Here is a 14,064-nt window from a genome sequence, read left to right on the forward strand (position 1 = left end):
TGGTAATAAAATATTGCCTTGGGTTATTCATGTTTTTATGGCAGTGGAGTCCAAGTGAGTTTCTGGATAATAAACTTCTTAGATGTCTATCTGTGGGCCCTTCAGAGAGAATGCCTTCCATAAATAAGAGGGCTTTCTTCCACTGTTGCATTGACACTGCTCCTGAGCCTTGCTGTCTTACTGTAAAGTGGAGAAAGAACTCTGTAGAAATGGAGATCTTGGGTAGTTTCAACATTTTCTTTAGATTTTAGACCCTAATATGTTTTATACAGAAAGTGAAGATTTTTTTCACTAATAACAACACCAAGTCTGGGTTCCACCTCAGGAAGGGAGATTGAAATCAAATCAGAAAGTGGTTGGTGGATGAATACAAGAAGACTGTAGTATTCTAGATACAGCTGGTCTGTTGGACAAATGAAGTCATGATTGGGACAGCAGGCACAAAATCTGTACAAGGTGAGGCCAGAAAAGTTTCAGCATGGAGGTTGAAACCTGGCCAGAAAATGGTGCACCTAGCTTAGAAGCTGTTGCAATTTGATAGCTCATAGGAGAGGAGCTATCAATTTACTTTATGTTGTAAGCCTGGTAGATCTACCATGCTCTTGGACAGAACCCATTCCCCAAAGCAACACATTTGAGCAATACAAGCTGGACCTGATAGATTAAAAAGAAAATGAAGGGAAGTTGGCTTTCTGCATCTAATGAGATGATCATTTTTTTCTTTCTGTTTGTTTATATGGTGGAGTTTGTTTGTGATAAAACACAAAGTTGAATGAGTAAGTGTGTGAAGATGGATATGGGAGGAGTTTGAGTCTGAATATGGTCAAGATACATTGTGTGAAATGCTCAAAGAATCAATACAAATACCTTTAAACACAGAAAAAAAAGAAGAATCTTATTTATGGTGCATTGGAGAATTAAGGAAGGTAGTACACTTTAAACTGGAGCTATTACTGATTAGTAATATGCAAATTATTTAATTTGTATATTTAAAGAGAATATATCTAGAATTCATTTTTGTTTCACAGATAGCATTCTTCCTTCCAGAACTAGTGAAATTTAGCAAATTTCATTACTTAAAGGTGCTTTGCTATCAAGATACCATATTGCCAAGAATATTATGCCATGAATGTGCCAAGAATTACATTCCTTGTATAGAAATCATTAATCAGAGTTTCAGACCCACATACTCTGTGTTCCAGCCTGTGGAATTTGAATACATATCTACCCATGATAGACAGGGAAGCCGAAAATATCCCTAGATACCCAAACAGGTTTTTGGGGAGGAAGATCTTAGAGGGAGCAAGAGGAGAAGAGATAAAAAAAAAACTTCCTTTTTAATTACTTGTATGGTGTTAAGTATTATAGTCATAGTAAAATGCTGATGGTTTAAACAATAAATGAGAAATCATGTGTGAAAGAAAAACATGATTTCCTGATACATTGTCAAAAAATAAGAAAGGCATTGTGATTAGTAATATCTAAACTTGTGATATCACAAATAACTAAAAAGCCTATTTGAAATCCCCATATACAGAGATGTATACTTTAACATTTTATAGAAACCAAATATCTAAAATGCTTTTTTTCTAAAATCTAATTTTTATGGGTAATATTAAAGAAAAGATAAAAAGAGAGGGAGTTGGCTTTTCAGGGAAATCATTTAAAATGCTGTAGAAACTGAATGAGTTCACCCTTCTCCTGTTAGACCTTACTACAGCACTTCATAATCACTCATTACTGCCCAGATACAAAATGATGTTTTGTATAAATAGTTACATGGACTGACCTATCAGCATGTGGAAAGTACCATGTTGCATTAATTTCAAGATGACAGATTTAGTTCTCTCTCTCTCTCTCTCTCTCTCTCTCTCCCTCTCTCTCTCTCTCTCTCTCTCTCTCTCTGTGTGTGTGTGTGTGTGTGTGTGTGTGTATGTGTCTCCCTTCCTCCTCCTCTTCTTCCTCCTCCTCTTTCTCTTTCTAGTAATCATTCTCCTCCTCCTCCTCTTCTTCATCATGTTAGTAGCTCGCACTCAAATGTAGGCCACATTTGACTGGCAGATCCAGTCCTTTGTAGTGCTTGGTATGATAGTTGTTTATCTTAAAATGGATAAAATTTTAGAGCATATGAAATATAACAATAATTTTTATAACTGGCAGGGATATACTCATTTATAACTTTTGAAGAAACTAAATGGCCTCCCAGATGGCCTATATTCTTAGCATTATGACTTCCACTGCAGGATTCCATTAAAACGTGCTTCTTAGATGCATTCTGCAGACAGTTCTATTATCAGGAAAAGGATAAGGTTTTCTACAGAAAAATATATGAAGAACTTGGAAGCATCTTACTGTGGTGATATACAGAACATCTTTAACTGATGTCTTTGGATACAGTCACAGAAGCTTTAAAAACTCCAGGAATCATATGCATATACATGAGGTAAATTACAAAAATAGAAACCAAATGCAAGAGAAATGGCTCAGCAGTTAAGAGCACTACTGAAGACCAGAGTTTAGCTTCCAGCACCCACAAATGCTTATAACTTCAGCTCCAGGGACTCTGAGGCTCCCTCCAGGTCTCCATGAGTACTCATATATACATGCACAAATCTACCTACCTCTATAAATAGCCTCATTCAAGAGGCTATTGGCAATTGGCTATTGGAACTTGGCAATAACCCCTACTTCAGAGAGTTAATATGAAAGCATGGCTTCCTTGATAACTAAGAGATTACTAATTCATAAAGAGGCTAAGAAAGAGAAATTAGCTTTGTGCATAAATGTTGATCCAAGCTTTTAGTATGTGTGAACACTACTTAAATAAAGCACTGTATATTTAAAGTTTTAAAGAAGCAAAATTGCAATGTAAAACAAACTTTCATGATTAGCATGTGTTTGTCAGGATCCCTGTGTACCAAGAGTAGTTCTGTAAATGAATTTATCTTCTAATTCACAAATGTGAGATAATCTAAGGATATGCAAATATTTTTAATGTCTGCTGTTGAAGACAGAACTGAGGCCACCACTGCCAACCCTTATCTCAAGGGGTTGTTGTTGTTGGTGGTGGTGGTGGTTGTGGTGGTGGTGGTGGAGGAGGAGGAGAAGGAGGAGGAGGAGGAAGAGGAGGAGGAAGAAGAAGAGGTGGTGGTAAATGTTCCTTCTTTTTATTTTGAGACAGGGTCTCATTAATTTTCCTGGGCATGTGTTGAACTCAGAACCTTCCCATCTCAGCCTCTTGAATACTAGGATTATAAACCTGCAGTACACACCAAGCCTGGCTTGAACGTACTTACTTTCTCAAAGATATCACTGGTTATAAAAATAAAGGAGTATTGTAAAGACTACTTGTTTTGGTATCATTAGTCTAATTCTAAGATTTGTTTTATATTTTTCAAGTTACCTAAATGAAGTTTGTTAGCACATAATTAAAACATACAGTAGTAACAATCACTGTTTCAAGGTAAATTAAGATAATATTCTGTGAAGATCAAATGAAAGGCATTGAACAACTTTCATTAAATGGCTCTGTAAATCACGTTTTATTTGTTACCTTAGAACAAACTCAGCAAAATGTCTTTTAATTCCTTCCCATTTATCTTGAATAAAATGGAAGATTAAGTGTGAGGTGTCCCCTACTGAAAATTAAGCCAAGTCCGTGAGAAACCAATTGCCCATAAACCATCAAACTTCAGAGGGTTGTTTTAATGACTGCAAACAGTGCCAAGCATGGCTGGCTTATTGTCCCTGGAGTCTCTATTCACATACAATTTTAAAGTTTTATGAACTTGCTAAGAACAAATAAAATGTGGTATTCTCAACTAGAAGTTCTCTGTACATTTTTTTTTTATATTCCACAGCCCAATTTTTTTTACAACTAACATATATTTCACATATTAGTGTGGGTTGGTTTTTTTTTTTTTTGATTATTGGTATTTTTGCAATAGTTAGGTTTTTTGGCTTTTTTTATAGCATTGTTCTTAATTCTGCCCTGTCTCAGCCATACCAATGAACATGTTGACATGTGTTCCTTAAAGCATTTAACTCATCAGACAGATGTGATAGTGTTATTTGTTAACTAGACAGATGTAGAATTACCTGAGAGATAAGTCTGTGGGAGATTTTTTTGATTGCATTAATTGAAGGAGGACCCCCACCTACTGTGGGAGGCACTGTTCCCTGCCTGAGATCCTGGACTTTATAATTAAAGTGAAAGATGAACAGCAGCATTCATTTCTCTTCCCTCCTAACTGTGGTTGTGAGTTGGCCAGCTGCTTCAAGCTCCTGTTGTAATTCAATTTCTCACCATGATGTTTGTACCTCTGAACTATAAGCCAACCTTTTCCCCTTTAAAAGTTGCTTTTGTCAGAGTATTTCATCATATCAATAGAAAAAGAAACTAAGATATTGACTATCCTTTTCTAGTTTGAGTTATTCTTGTATACACAAAAACACTCACATACACATGCATGCACACCCATGAATATATACAGCCTGCTTAGGTCTGTTCCTCTCTGACACACTCATCCCCATCCACATTGATTAAATATTCCACTTTTCTTGGCTTTTGTACTTCTATAGATAACCTTGACTTAGACCAAAAATATGTTCTCACTTCCAGCGTCATTACTTTGCCTGCTCAGTTTTTGCCTATAGTACTAGGATCTGTTTTTATATTGCCTATATATAGATCTCAAAAATATACAAATAAATAATTTTTTAAATTGTTTGCCTAGACAAGATCTAAGGTAGCTAGCTCATACAAGTATACACTTCATTTGTGTATAGATCACTTTGGACCCAAGTCATGCTCTTTGGCTTTGCCTTGTGGGCTGCACTCTCAGGTAGAACACAGACATCTCTACTATTCTTCACACTTGGTTGAGCTGTGACGTGCAGTCTTTTCAGACACTAAATAAGCATTTTCTGGTTCATTGCTCAGGCTCTCAGTGAACTAAATGTTATTTCAAATGGCTACAACAACAACAAAAAAAGGAGGTGGCAGAAAGTACTGGCAAGTGTTTCTTGGGTTGAACTAACTGTTCTCTTGTCGAATTGATTTCTATATCTGTGCTGAAGCATCCTTTCTATATCCTGACCCTACCTATACAAAATGAGAATCAGGTGAATGCTGCTTGCCAGAGTATTAATTGTTAAATATTCTTAAACAATTTCTCACTAGATAAAACACACACAAAAAAAATAGCAATACAACAGATTCTCCCAACAAAGATACTGGAAAACATGAATCAATGCTGTTTCATTTACTAAATCACTATCATATACCAAAATGGTGCCCTGGTTTTTTTTGTTTGTTTGTTTGTTTGTTGTTGTTTTTTTCAACTTGACAAAGTTAGCGTTATCTAACAGAACAAAACAGAACAAGAAACAAAAACAAACAAAAACCTCTGTCTTCATAAGATTGCCTACAACCAAGTTTGTTTGACATTTTCTTGATAAATTATTGATGTAAGACAGACTAGGCCACTGGGAATGACAACAGCCATGGGCAGGTGGTCCTGAAAACAGACTGAGAAAGCCATAGACAGCAAGTCAGTAAACAGTATTCTACCATGTCTTCTGCTTTAGTTTGTGCCTTCTGGTTCCTGCCTTGACTTCTTGCCCTAATTTAGCTCAGTGATGAATTGTAAAATTAAACACTTTCTTCCCCAAGTTGCTTTTGGTGTTTTGCTCAGTGCAGTAGAAAGGCCAACTAAGGCAAATGGTTTCATAATTTTTCTTTTACATATATATGCAAATGTGCATCTCTCTTTTTATATTTCTAATATAAATATTATTATACAAACATGGATTTGTATACACTTATTGTAACTATCGTAATGTATTCCAGGTCAAATTTCTTTCAGTTGAGAAATGACCATAGCATTTTAAGACCTATTTTTTACCTTCAGGCTTAAGAATTATGACTTTCTATTCTATTTTTGAATTCTGTCACCAAAAGAAGTTTTACCAAAAGTTTAAAATTAAAATAAACAGTAGTTTCTAATAAAAATACTTGAACCATAAATTGTCTTAGTCACTATGTCACTTAGTCACTATGGCTATCTTTTGGCTAATTTTCAACACATTGCTTAAAGATATTAAGAGAATTAAAAATTACAACTTCCTTGTTTGGTTAAAGTCTGGTATGGTGGTAAGAAACACTGTAGAGTGGATAGCCTAGTCAGCATAAACTCACTCTTTCACAGTTCTGTAATCTAAAAGTTCAAAGTCAACACTGAAAAAATTTACTTTTTACTTATATCTCAGTGCTTGCCTTGAAGATGTTCATTTCATAGTTGTATCATCCCATGGCCTCTTTTTTATGAATATTGTCTCCTGTAGTGTCTTCCTTTTTAAATACGAGTGCCATCCTCTTGGACTAGGGTTGCACACCATGGTCTTCTTTAACCTTTGTTGGCCTCCTCAAAGAACCTGCCTCTGAATATGATCACATTGGCTGGGATTTAGTGCTTCAATGCCCTTGGTGAGGACACAATTCACTCCACAGCCATACTTTATAGTATGACTGGTGAGTGACACACTGATGTCCAGGAAAACAATTATAATGTACAAAAAAATCTGTACACAGGTCAAGAGAAATCCATAACCAACTTTTAGACACAAATATCTCATTCTACAAGTAGAAACTAAAGTAAAAGCAAATAATGAAGAAACTAAACATGGAGACAGCAGTATGACAACAGGAGCTGTGATGTCTCAGATGTTCAGGGAAGGAATTTTCTGTTGATTTTCTGGAATTTCTTTTCCATATGCTTATTGTGTTTCTATGGTGCCCAAGATTGGCCATTTGGTATAAAAAATATCTACCAAAATTAAACTACAGAAAGAAAATGACTTTCATTAAATTTTAGTAACTCTAAAAAATAATAAATTATACGAGATTAAGAAAAGAATAAAGATTAGACAATAAACAAAACTATGATTAATATGAATTCAGTTTAGTTGATGTTATTAATGAGCATTGCTGACACCAATTAAATAAAGATTTATGTGCTTAATAAATTCCATGTTTCATATGAGAAGTTGACTTCCTCTCTCAATAGTGCTACCATAAAATGAAACCTCATTCTACTTTTCCAATACAGTATACTATACAGTAGTAGGAGATGAAATTTATCTACATAGCATATTTGATGATATCTAAACATAAATCGCCCTACACATAGCTGTTTCCTAGCCCTCAGGGCTGTAGCTGAACTGGACATGTCATTCAAAACAAGGATGCTGCAGATGCAGAAAGTTCTACTTAATACCAACACACACAAAAAAAAATCCACAATTTGTTGTCCTTCATACTCATATACACCAACATATATAGAAGGTGGGAGGAGGGAGCATGTGTACTGTGTAAATAGGAAAGAGAACTGGAAAGTATCATTTGAGATACATAAGAATCAGCTGCAAAATTGGTCTGGTAGCAAACTTTCAATAAACTGAAAGTGTTGATCTTGTACAAGATAGCAAATTCAAATTACTCCAAATTCCAATTTCCAGCATGACAACATTTCATGAAGCTTTAATAGGAACAGAACAAAGAACAGCATAAATTAAGACATTTTCCAAATACTGTAGTGGTAATGTCAGGTGGAAAAATTACAGCAAAGCAGAGATGTCTCTGGTATAGACCTCAGAAGTTAACTAATGGCATTCTTATCCTTTGTGATGACATTAGCTAAGGGGTCTGTTTATATGTTACTTGGGTTATGTTAAAGTAACATGTTCAAAGACCAAATGAACCATTTCTGTATTTTTGTTGTTGTTACTCATGTGCCCCAGGGAATGATGTAATCAGCTAACCTCAAAAACAATACATTCAAAATTTAGCACACACAAAATCTTATCACAGAGATTCCCAGAGAGAATATTCATTCAGTATGTGCAAAAGCATGATGCAGTAAAGGAAAACAGCTCTGCACAAAGGTTGGAGGAGGTGTTAGGAAGAGTCTGAAAATGGCTCTTTTGCATTTGTCACCATTTCTAGAATATGTCACTTTGACAGCCTGCTCCTTCATGCCTGGAATTATTTTGCCATTCTATACAAAGAAAAATGCTGTGGGCAATATAAACAATCCTCAACCATTGAAATGCAAACCAGTTCAAAGGTGGCCTGTGATTGATTCCCCTTGGGTATTTGCCAGTGTTCTTTCTGTATTGGCAAGAAGCCATTGATATTCTTAATGCTCCTGTTAATGAGTCAGATTCATTGCTTAACATGTATTCTTCTCGTATAATTTTCTTTTGTTTTTTATGTGTGTTTTAGTATTTATATATTTATAGTAGCACATGATGTGTGTGCTTGTGTATGGAGGGTGTATACACATATGTGACAGAGTGAACACCTGTGTGTGGAAGCCAAAGTTTTATCAGGTGTCCTTTTTTTTTTTTTTTTTTTTTTTTGACTCCTTGAGACAGGGCTTCTTCTGAACCTGCATAACAATAACAGACTGAAAGAACTTGATCCTGCTCAAGTTCATCCCCAAGCATTGGGTTTACAGGAACTTACCTGACCACCCAGCTTTTTAAGCAGGTGCTTGGTGTCATTCTTGTGCAGCAAGATCTTTTACCCATTTAACTATTTCCATTCTCCCTGCCTCCTTTGATACTTTTCTAGATGTCTCCTTATTTTCAATAATTCCATACACTTGCAGGATGAAATATGATCACATCTGCTCTACTTTCCTCCTCTAAATCTCTCCACATACCCCGGCATGCCTCTTTCTCTTTCCAATTCTCTCTCTCTCTCTCTCTCTCTCTCTCTCTCTCTCTCTCTCTCTCTCTCTCTCTCTCTCTCTCCCTACTCCCCTCTCTGTTTCTCTCTCCCCCATACATAAAGTCTAAATGTGCTGTCCACATGTGTACATCTGTGGAGCCATCTACTGGAGCATGGCAAGCATATCAGTGGCAATTTCACGTTTGACACAGCTTTCCTTGAATAGGAAATTATCTGGGTATCTTTAACATAGTCTATTTTCTGTCACTCACATGTAATCCTTGCCATTTTAAAGGGTTGATCTGATTTTGATATCTCTAAAAAGGACTAAGAAACATTTTCCTTCTCTTTTAGCTTCAGACAAGCTTGACTGAACCAATGACATTATCGAAATCCATCTCTCTTCCTCGAAGTGCATACTGGCATCACATTACACGTCAGAACAGTGTTGGAGAAATCTACAGCTTGCAAGGCAAGTAGCTTTACAGTAACAAAGCCTCACTGTCTGTCATTGACTTCCTTCTGTGGGAGAGTCCTACAAATTCCTGTTCATTTGCATTGATTTCTTTTCTTATATTTCCACTTAGCAACTTACTCAGGGCACAATAAGAACTCTGAGACTCACCATTACTTCTTAAAAGCTATTGTTTTATACATGCATGCTATAAAATTGTTCTAAAAATTATTGTGATAGATAAGGAACAAATTTGGCAGAAGACAATGACTAAAACATTATGCCAAGCACATTCTGAAAAGCTAAAAGCCAAATGCTGAACTCTGTGCTACCCTGTTTTACAAAGAACTTCTTTTATCTTTTATCGTTTTTCCTATTATTTGTTTATTGGATATTTTCTTTATTTACATTTCAAATATTATCTCCTTTCCCCGTCCCCCCAGAAATCCCATCCCATTCCCCCTCCCATGCTTCTATGAGGATGTTACCCCACCCACCAACCATTCCTGTCTCCTTACCCTTGAATTCCCCTACACTGGAGTATTTAGCCTTGACAGAACCAAGGGCCTCTCCTCCCATTGATGCCTGACAAGGCCATCATCTGCTACATATGCAGCTGGAGCAATGGGTTCCTCCATGTGTATTCCTTGGTTGGTGGTTTAGCCCCTGGGAGCTCTGGTGGGGTGACTGGTTGGTTGATATTATTATTCTTTCTGTGTGGTTGCAAACTCCTTCGGCTCCTTCAGTCCTTTCTTTTTCACCATCTTTCTTTTTAGTATTAAACATCTGATCAGGATCTGGTTTCAGGCTTGGTACTAAAATGCTTCACAAGCTTACCCACAGAAGCCTTCAGGTGTAACCAAAGTCTTATCAGGGTCTCATTAAGGAGGGACAATGCAAAAAGGTATGGAGTATTAATGCAGCGCCCTTGTGATTTTCCCAATGATCACCTAACCAACATGGCAATGAGTTAATAGATGAGGGAACTAGGATGGTAACAGACAACTGATGTATATCCACAGAATCCCTGCCATCAGCTTTTCTATCCATTCTCCTTTATTTAAAACAAATACTTTAATCCTTCAAATAGAATATACTCCCTGGAAAAGAAAGAAACACAAGAATAATACGGAAATGCACAGCTGAAAATACACTCATCCAACAAACAGTTATTGTGCACCTTTGATTTGAATGTAGTAGGCACCCAGTAAATACCCAGTGAATGCATAGCTACTTAAGCCATAAGGTTAGTTTGGTGGTTTTGTATCATTTTATATTTTTTCTTTCCATACATAAAATAAAATTTCGTTTTATACTTTAAACAGCTATTTAAATGCATGGGTGACTTGATACTTGTACTTAAGACAGTGTCTTTTAGTGTCACTTATTTGGATGGGAAAATATTTAAGAGTATAAAGACCAATAGTTATGGAAAGTAAACAAAGCTTGGAGGTTAAAAAAAATCAGAGACAGGGAACATATATATAGAGATTAGTACTCAAAATCTTGTCTAGAATGTTCCAGACCCCTGCATGCTCTTGGTCAAAAACAAAAACAGAAATAAAACCAAACAAACAAAACAGACAGACAGAAAAGGACCAGGTTCGCACCACAGACACTGAGAGACACTCAGAGAGCAGAGGGAGAAGGATCGATGCAACTTTGAGGCCAGTTTGGTCTTCAAAGTGAGTTCTAGATAAGCCAGGACTACAGAATAAGAATGTGTTGTTTAAAAGAAAAAGTCCAGAGAGAAAAATGAGTAACTGAGTTTTTCCTGTGTTTACACCCCATGAGTGCCAACCACTGCCCCATAAAATAGTTCATGATCTTGTTTGTCTATGTTTCTTGCATTAAAGTCAGAAAACATGGGTTCTTTTGCTTGCTTGTTTTTATTTTTATTTTTAAGATACTGCAGATTGGTTTCATATTTGTTATTTATTGATTTGTTTATATTTTATTTATTTCACATACCAATTTCAATAGTGAAGTTTCCCCTCCCTCCTCTCCTCCTAGTCTCCCACACACCTCCCCTCTCTCCCCACCCCTATCTATAACTCCTCCATTTTTCCTCACTCCTTCATTACTCTTCAAAAAAGGTCCAGCCCTGATGGATATCAACCAGCCATTGTATGTCTAGTTGCAGGAAGACTAGTCACCTGCTCTTTTATTAAGGATACAACCAGTGTGGGAAGAAACTCCCAAGGGCAGGCAACAGAGTCACAGACAGTTCCTGCTCCTACTATTAGGAATCCCACAAGAAGACCAAGCTATACAACTGTAACATATGTGTAAAGGGCCTACATCAGGCTCATGCACATGCAGGTTCCCTGGTTGGCAATTCACTCTTTGTGAACAACAACAACAAAAAAAGTCAAGAAAACATGCTTTTAGAGTTATAAACGTGTATATGCAGATAATACTATTTTCTCTCTAGAGGAAACTGGAATATTTGAATTAAATATTTATATTAAACATCTAAAATAATGTGAGAGGTTAATAAAATTATGTATTATTGGAATACAATATATAAACACTTTGTTTATTGATTTGGTTATAATTCAAGAATAACAGTTGTTTTCATGACCATATAACTGAAACTTTTTTCCAATAGAGGAGTTAATATTTAGACTGAAAAGCAATCTAAGAAATAATTTCATATAATTAAATTTACAAAGGTGAATTGAACTATCTCTTTAAACACAGACAGACACATTCCCTGAAGGACAAGGTTTATTGTTATCTCTTTCTAGAAACACTGTCATGGACCCAATCAGAGATTGTGTTACCATGAAAATTCTAAATCCAATAAAGCTAGCAATAAATATTAGTTATCATGTCAAGTAAGCCACAGGTAAGGTCTAGTAAGGCAAATTTGTTTCAGAATTTTCTCATTATATTTTTATATCTGAGCTATGAAGCTATGGATCAATGTGAACTAAATTCACTGAGCTTTCATTCAGAAGGAAAAGAGGGAAAGTTTTATGTGTTCCAAGTTTAATAGATTTATTCATTAATAAGCAGCACATGTAGTAGAGCTAAAAAAATTTCATGGCCTGAAAACAAACTAATCTATATTAAACTTACATAAAACTTCGATTGCCTGTCAGCATCTACGCTTTACACTTAGCTAAGTTTTACTCTCTTCATTTCTTTGTCTGTTGCCAGACACCCCTTTAAAGACAAATATGTCAATAATGAGAAGCAGAATTTGACTTTGTGATTGGAGAATAAGTGCTGTAGAATAATCTGTTCTCTCAATGCTACCCCCAGAGGGTGCTCTGACAGGATGAGATATTATGGAGTCTGGATCAAATGAATGAGAAAAGAAATCGTTAGCTTCTAACAAGTCCCTGCTGTCCTGAGTAATAGAGAGCTGTTTACCACCTCCACTCCACATAGCTCAGGATAGGTCAGCTTTGCCCACTTGTTTGTATACAAGTGAAGACTTCTTTTTATTTTAAGAGGTAAGGCTGCTTAATTTGTATTGCCAGGTAACTTTTTAATCTTTATTTAACCAAATTCTTCTCTGTCAAATGTTCAAGACACACACATACAAAAATGTTTTCTCTAGAACCAAGGGAGCCTAAACTGTTGAAGAAATGAAAACTTGATTTTGAACTTTTGACTCTGAAATTATGTCTAAAAATTACTCTCTTAATAAACTGTAAATGAACTTTTAAGGATATATATATATATATATATATATATATATATATATATATATATATATGGAAGGAAGAAGGGAAAGAGAAAAGAAAATTAGGGAAGATTGGAAGAAAGGCATTAGCCTGCTACTGGTAACTTGGTAGCAGCTCATATAAACAAAAGCTTCTTCTAGATGCAATACTTTCTATTAAAGTAAAGGTAGAGAGAAGGAGAAAGAGGAGTTGGCAGGGAAGGCTGGGAGGGGTCATTGTTATTGAGCACACACATTTTCTATTGCTAGTCATTAATAAGTAAGCACACAAACAATTCTGAAATGCAGTAAATCTGTCCCTTTAACCTGTTAGCTCAATTTTCTTCACTCTTCATCTCTACTTTTCCACTGAGATTAGCTTTTCTTCATAAGCTGTAATGAAAAGGGAGTTGAAATGGTCTCAAATAAAGTGTTAATGAGGGAGTGCCATTCTTAAATTTTTGATATATGTAAGCTCTTATTTTCATACAAAATTATATGGGATGAGTACAGTTTGTATTGTTTCTGAGCAATTAAAACAAATATGATTGAGGCTCCATCTTCTGTAAAGGTGGGAGTTGTAGAAGTTCTGCTTTCATTAACACCAATTAATATCCAAATGTCAGCTCTGAATTGCCTGCCCTCTTCTGCCCTCTGTGTGCCTGTAATTAAGCTACAGACCACCAGTGTCAGCACCGAAGCTTACCTAATTACACCAAAGGCATTTGATGCTCATGGAAAGGGCATCTGTGGCTTCAATTTCTCAGAAGGACAGGACAGAAACACACAATTAGAGTTAGAGATAACCTTCAGAAAATGCTAAAGAGAATTCCAGCATAGACTTTGAGGTGAATCAAAGGCTTTATTTATTCTTCAGTGATCTGGGACCCGCTGTCCTTCTTTAATGCTCATTGAGCTTTAAATTTCAATTCCGTATAATTTTCCCATTGATATTTTTCTACTTAAAATTTTACCATGACATGTTTTCCAGATTATAAAGTAAAAGCATCTTAAAGACTAATACATAAATTTGCAGCAAAAGTAAAGAACAGTCTATATTGCTTCACTCCTATGTTCAGATTATATGTTTTTTGGAAGGCAGAACAGTTAAAAGTAGCTAAATACATCAGTGTTCCCCACAGGCACCAGCATGCCCCTGGCAATTGAGTAACAGTCTTCAAAATATGACTCATCTTCTGG

At 35.9% G+C, this 14,064-nt stretch overlaps 1 protein-coding gene across 3 annotated transcripts in view; it reads left to right on the forward strand.

Moving 5' to 3' along the window:
• Dok6 (docking protein 6) overlaps positions 1 to 14,064 on the forward strand; it is a 382,064-nt gene that overhangs the window by 282,551 nt on the left and 85,449 nt on the right. For all 3 annotated transcript variants that reach the window (XM_076912327.1, XM_034518225.2, XM_076912329.1), the window contains exon 7: positions 9,089 to 9,206. In XM_076912327.1, coding sequence (XP_076768442.1) covers positions 9,089 to 9,206 — 118 coding nt within the window. The remainder of the gene's footprint in view (positions 1 to 9,088; positions 9,207 to 14,064) is intronic.

This window comes from Arvicanthis niloticus, chromosome 14, assembly GCF_011762505.2.
Source record: "Arvicanthis niloticus isolate mArvNil1 chromosome 14, mArvNil1.pat.X, whole genome shotgun sequence".
Taxonomy (NCBI): Eukaryota; Metazoa; Chordata; class Mammalia; order Rodentia; family Muridae; genus Arvicanthis; species Arvicanthis niloticus.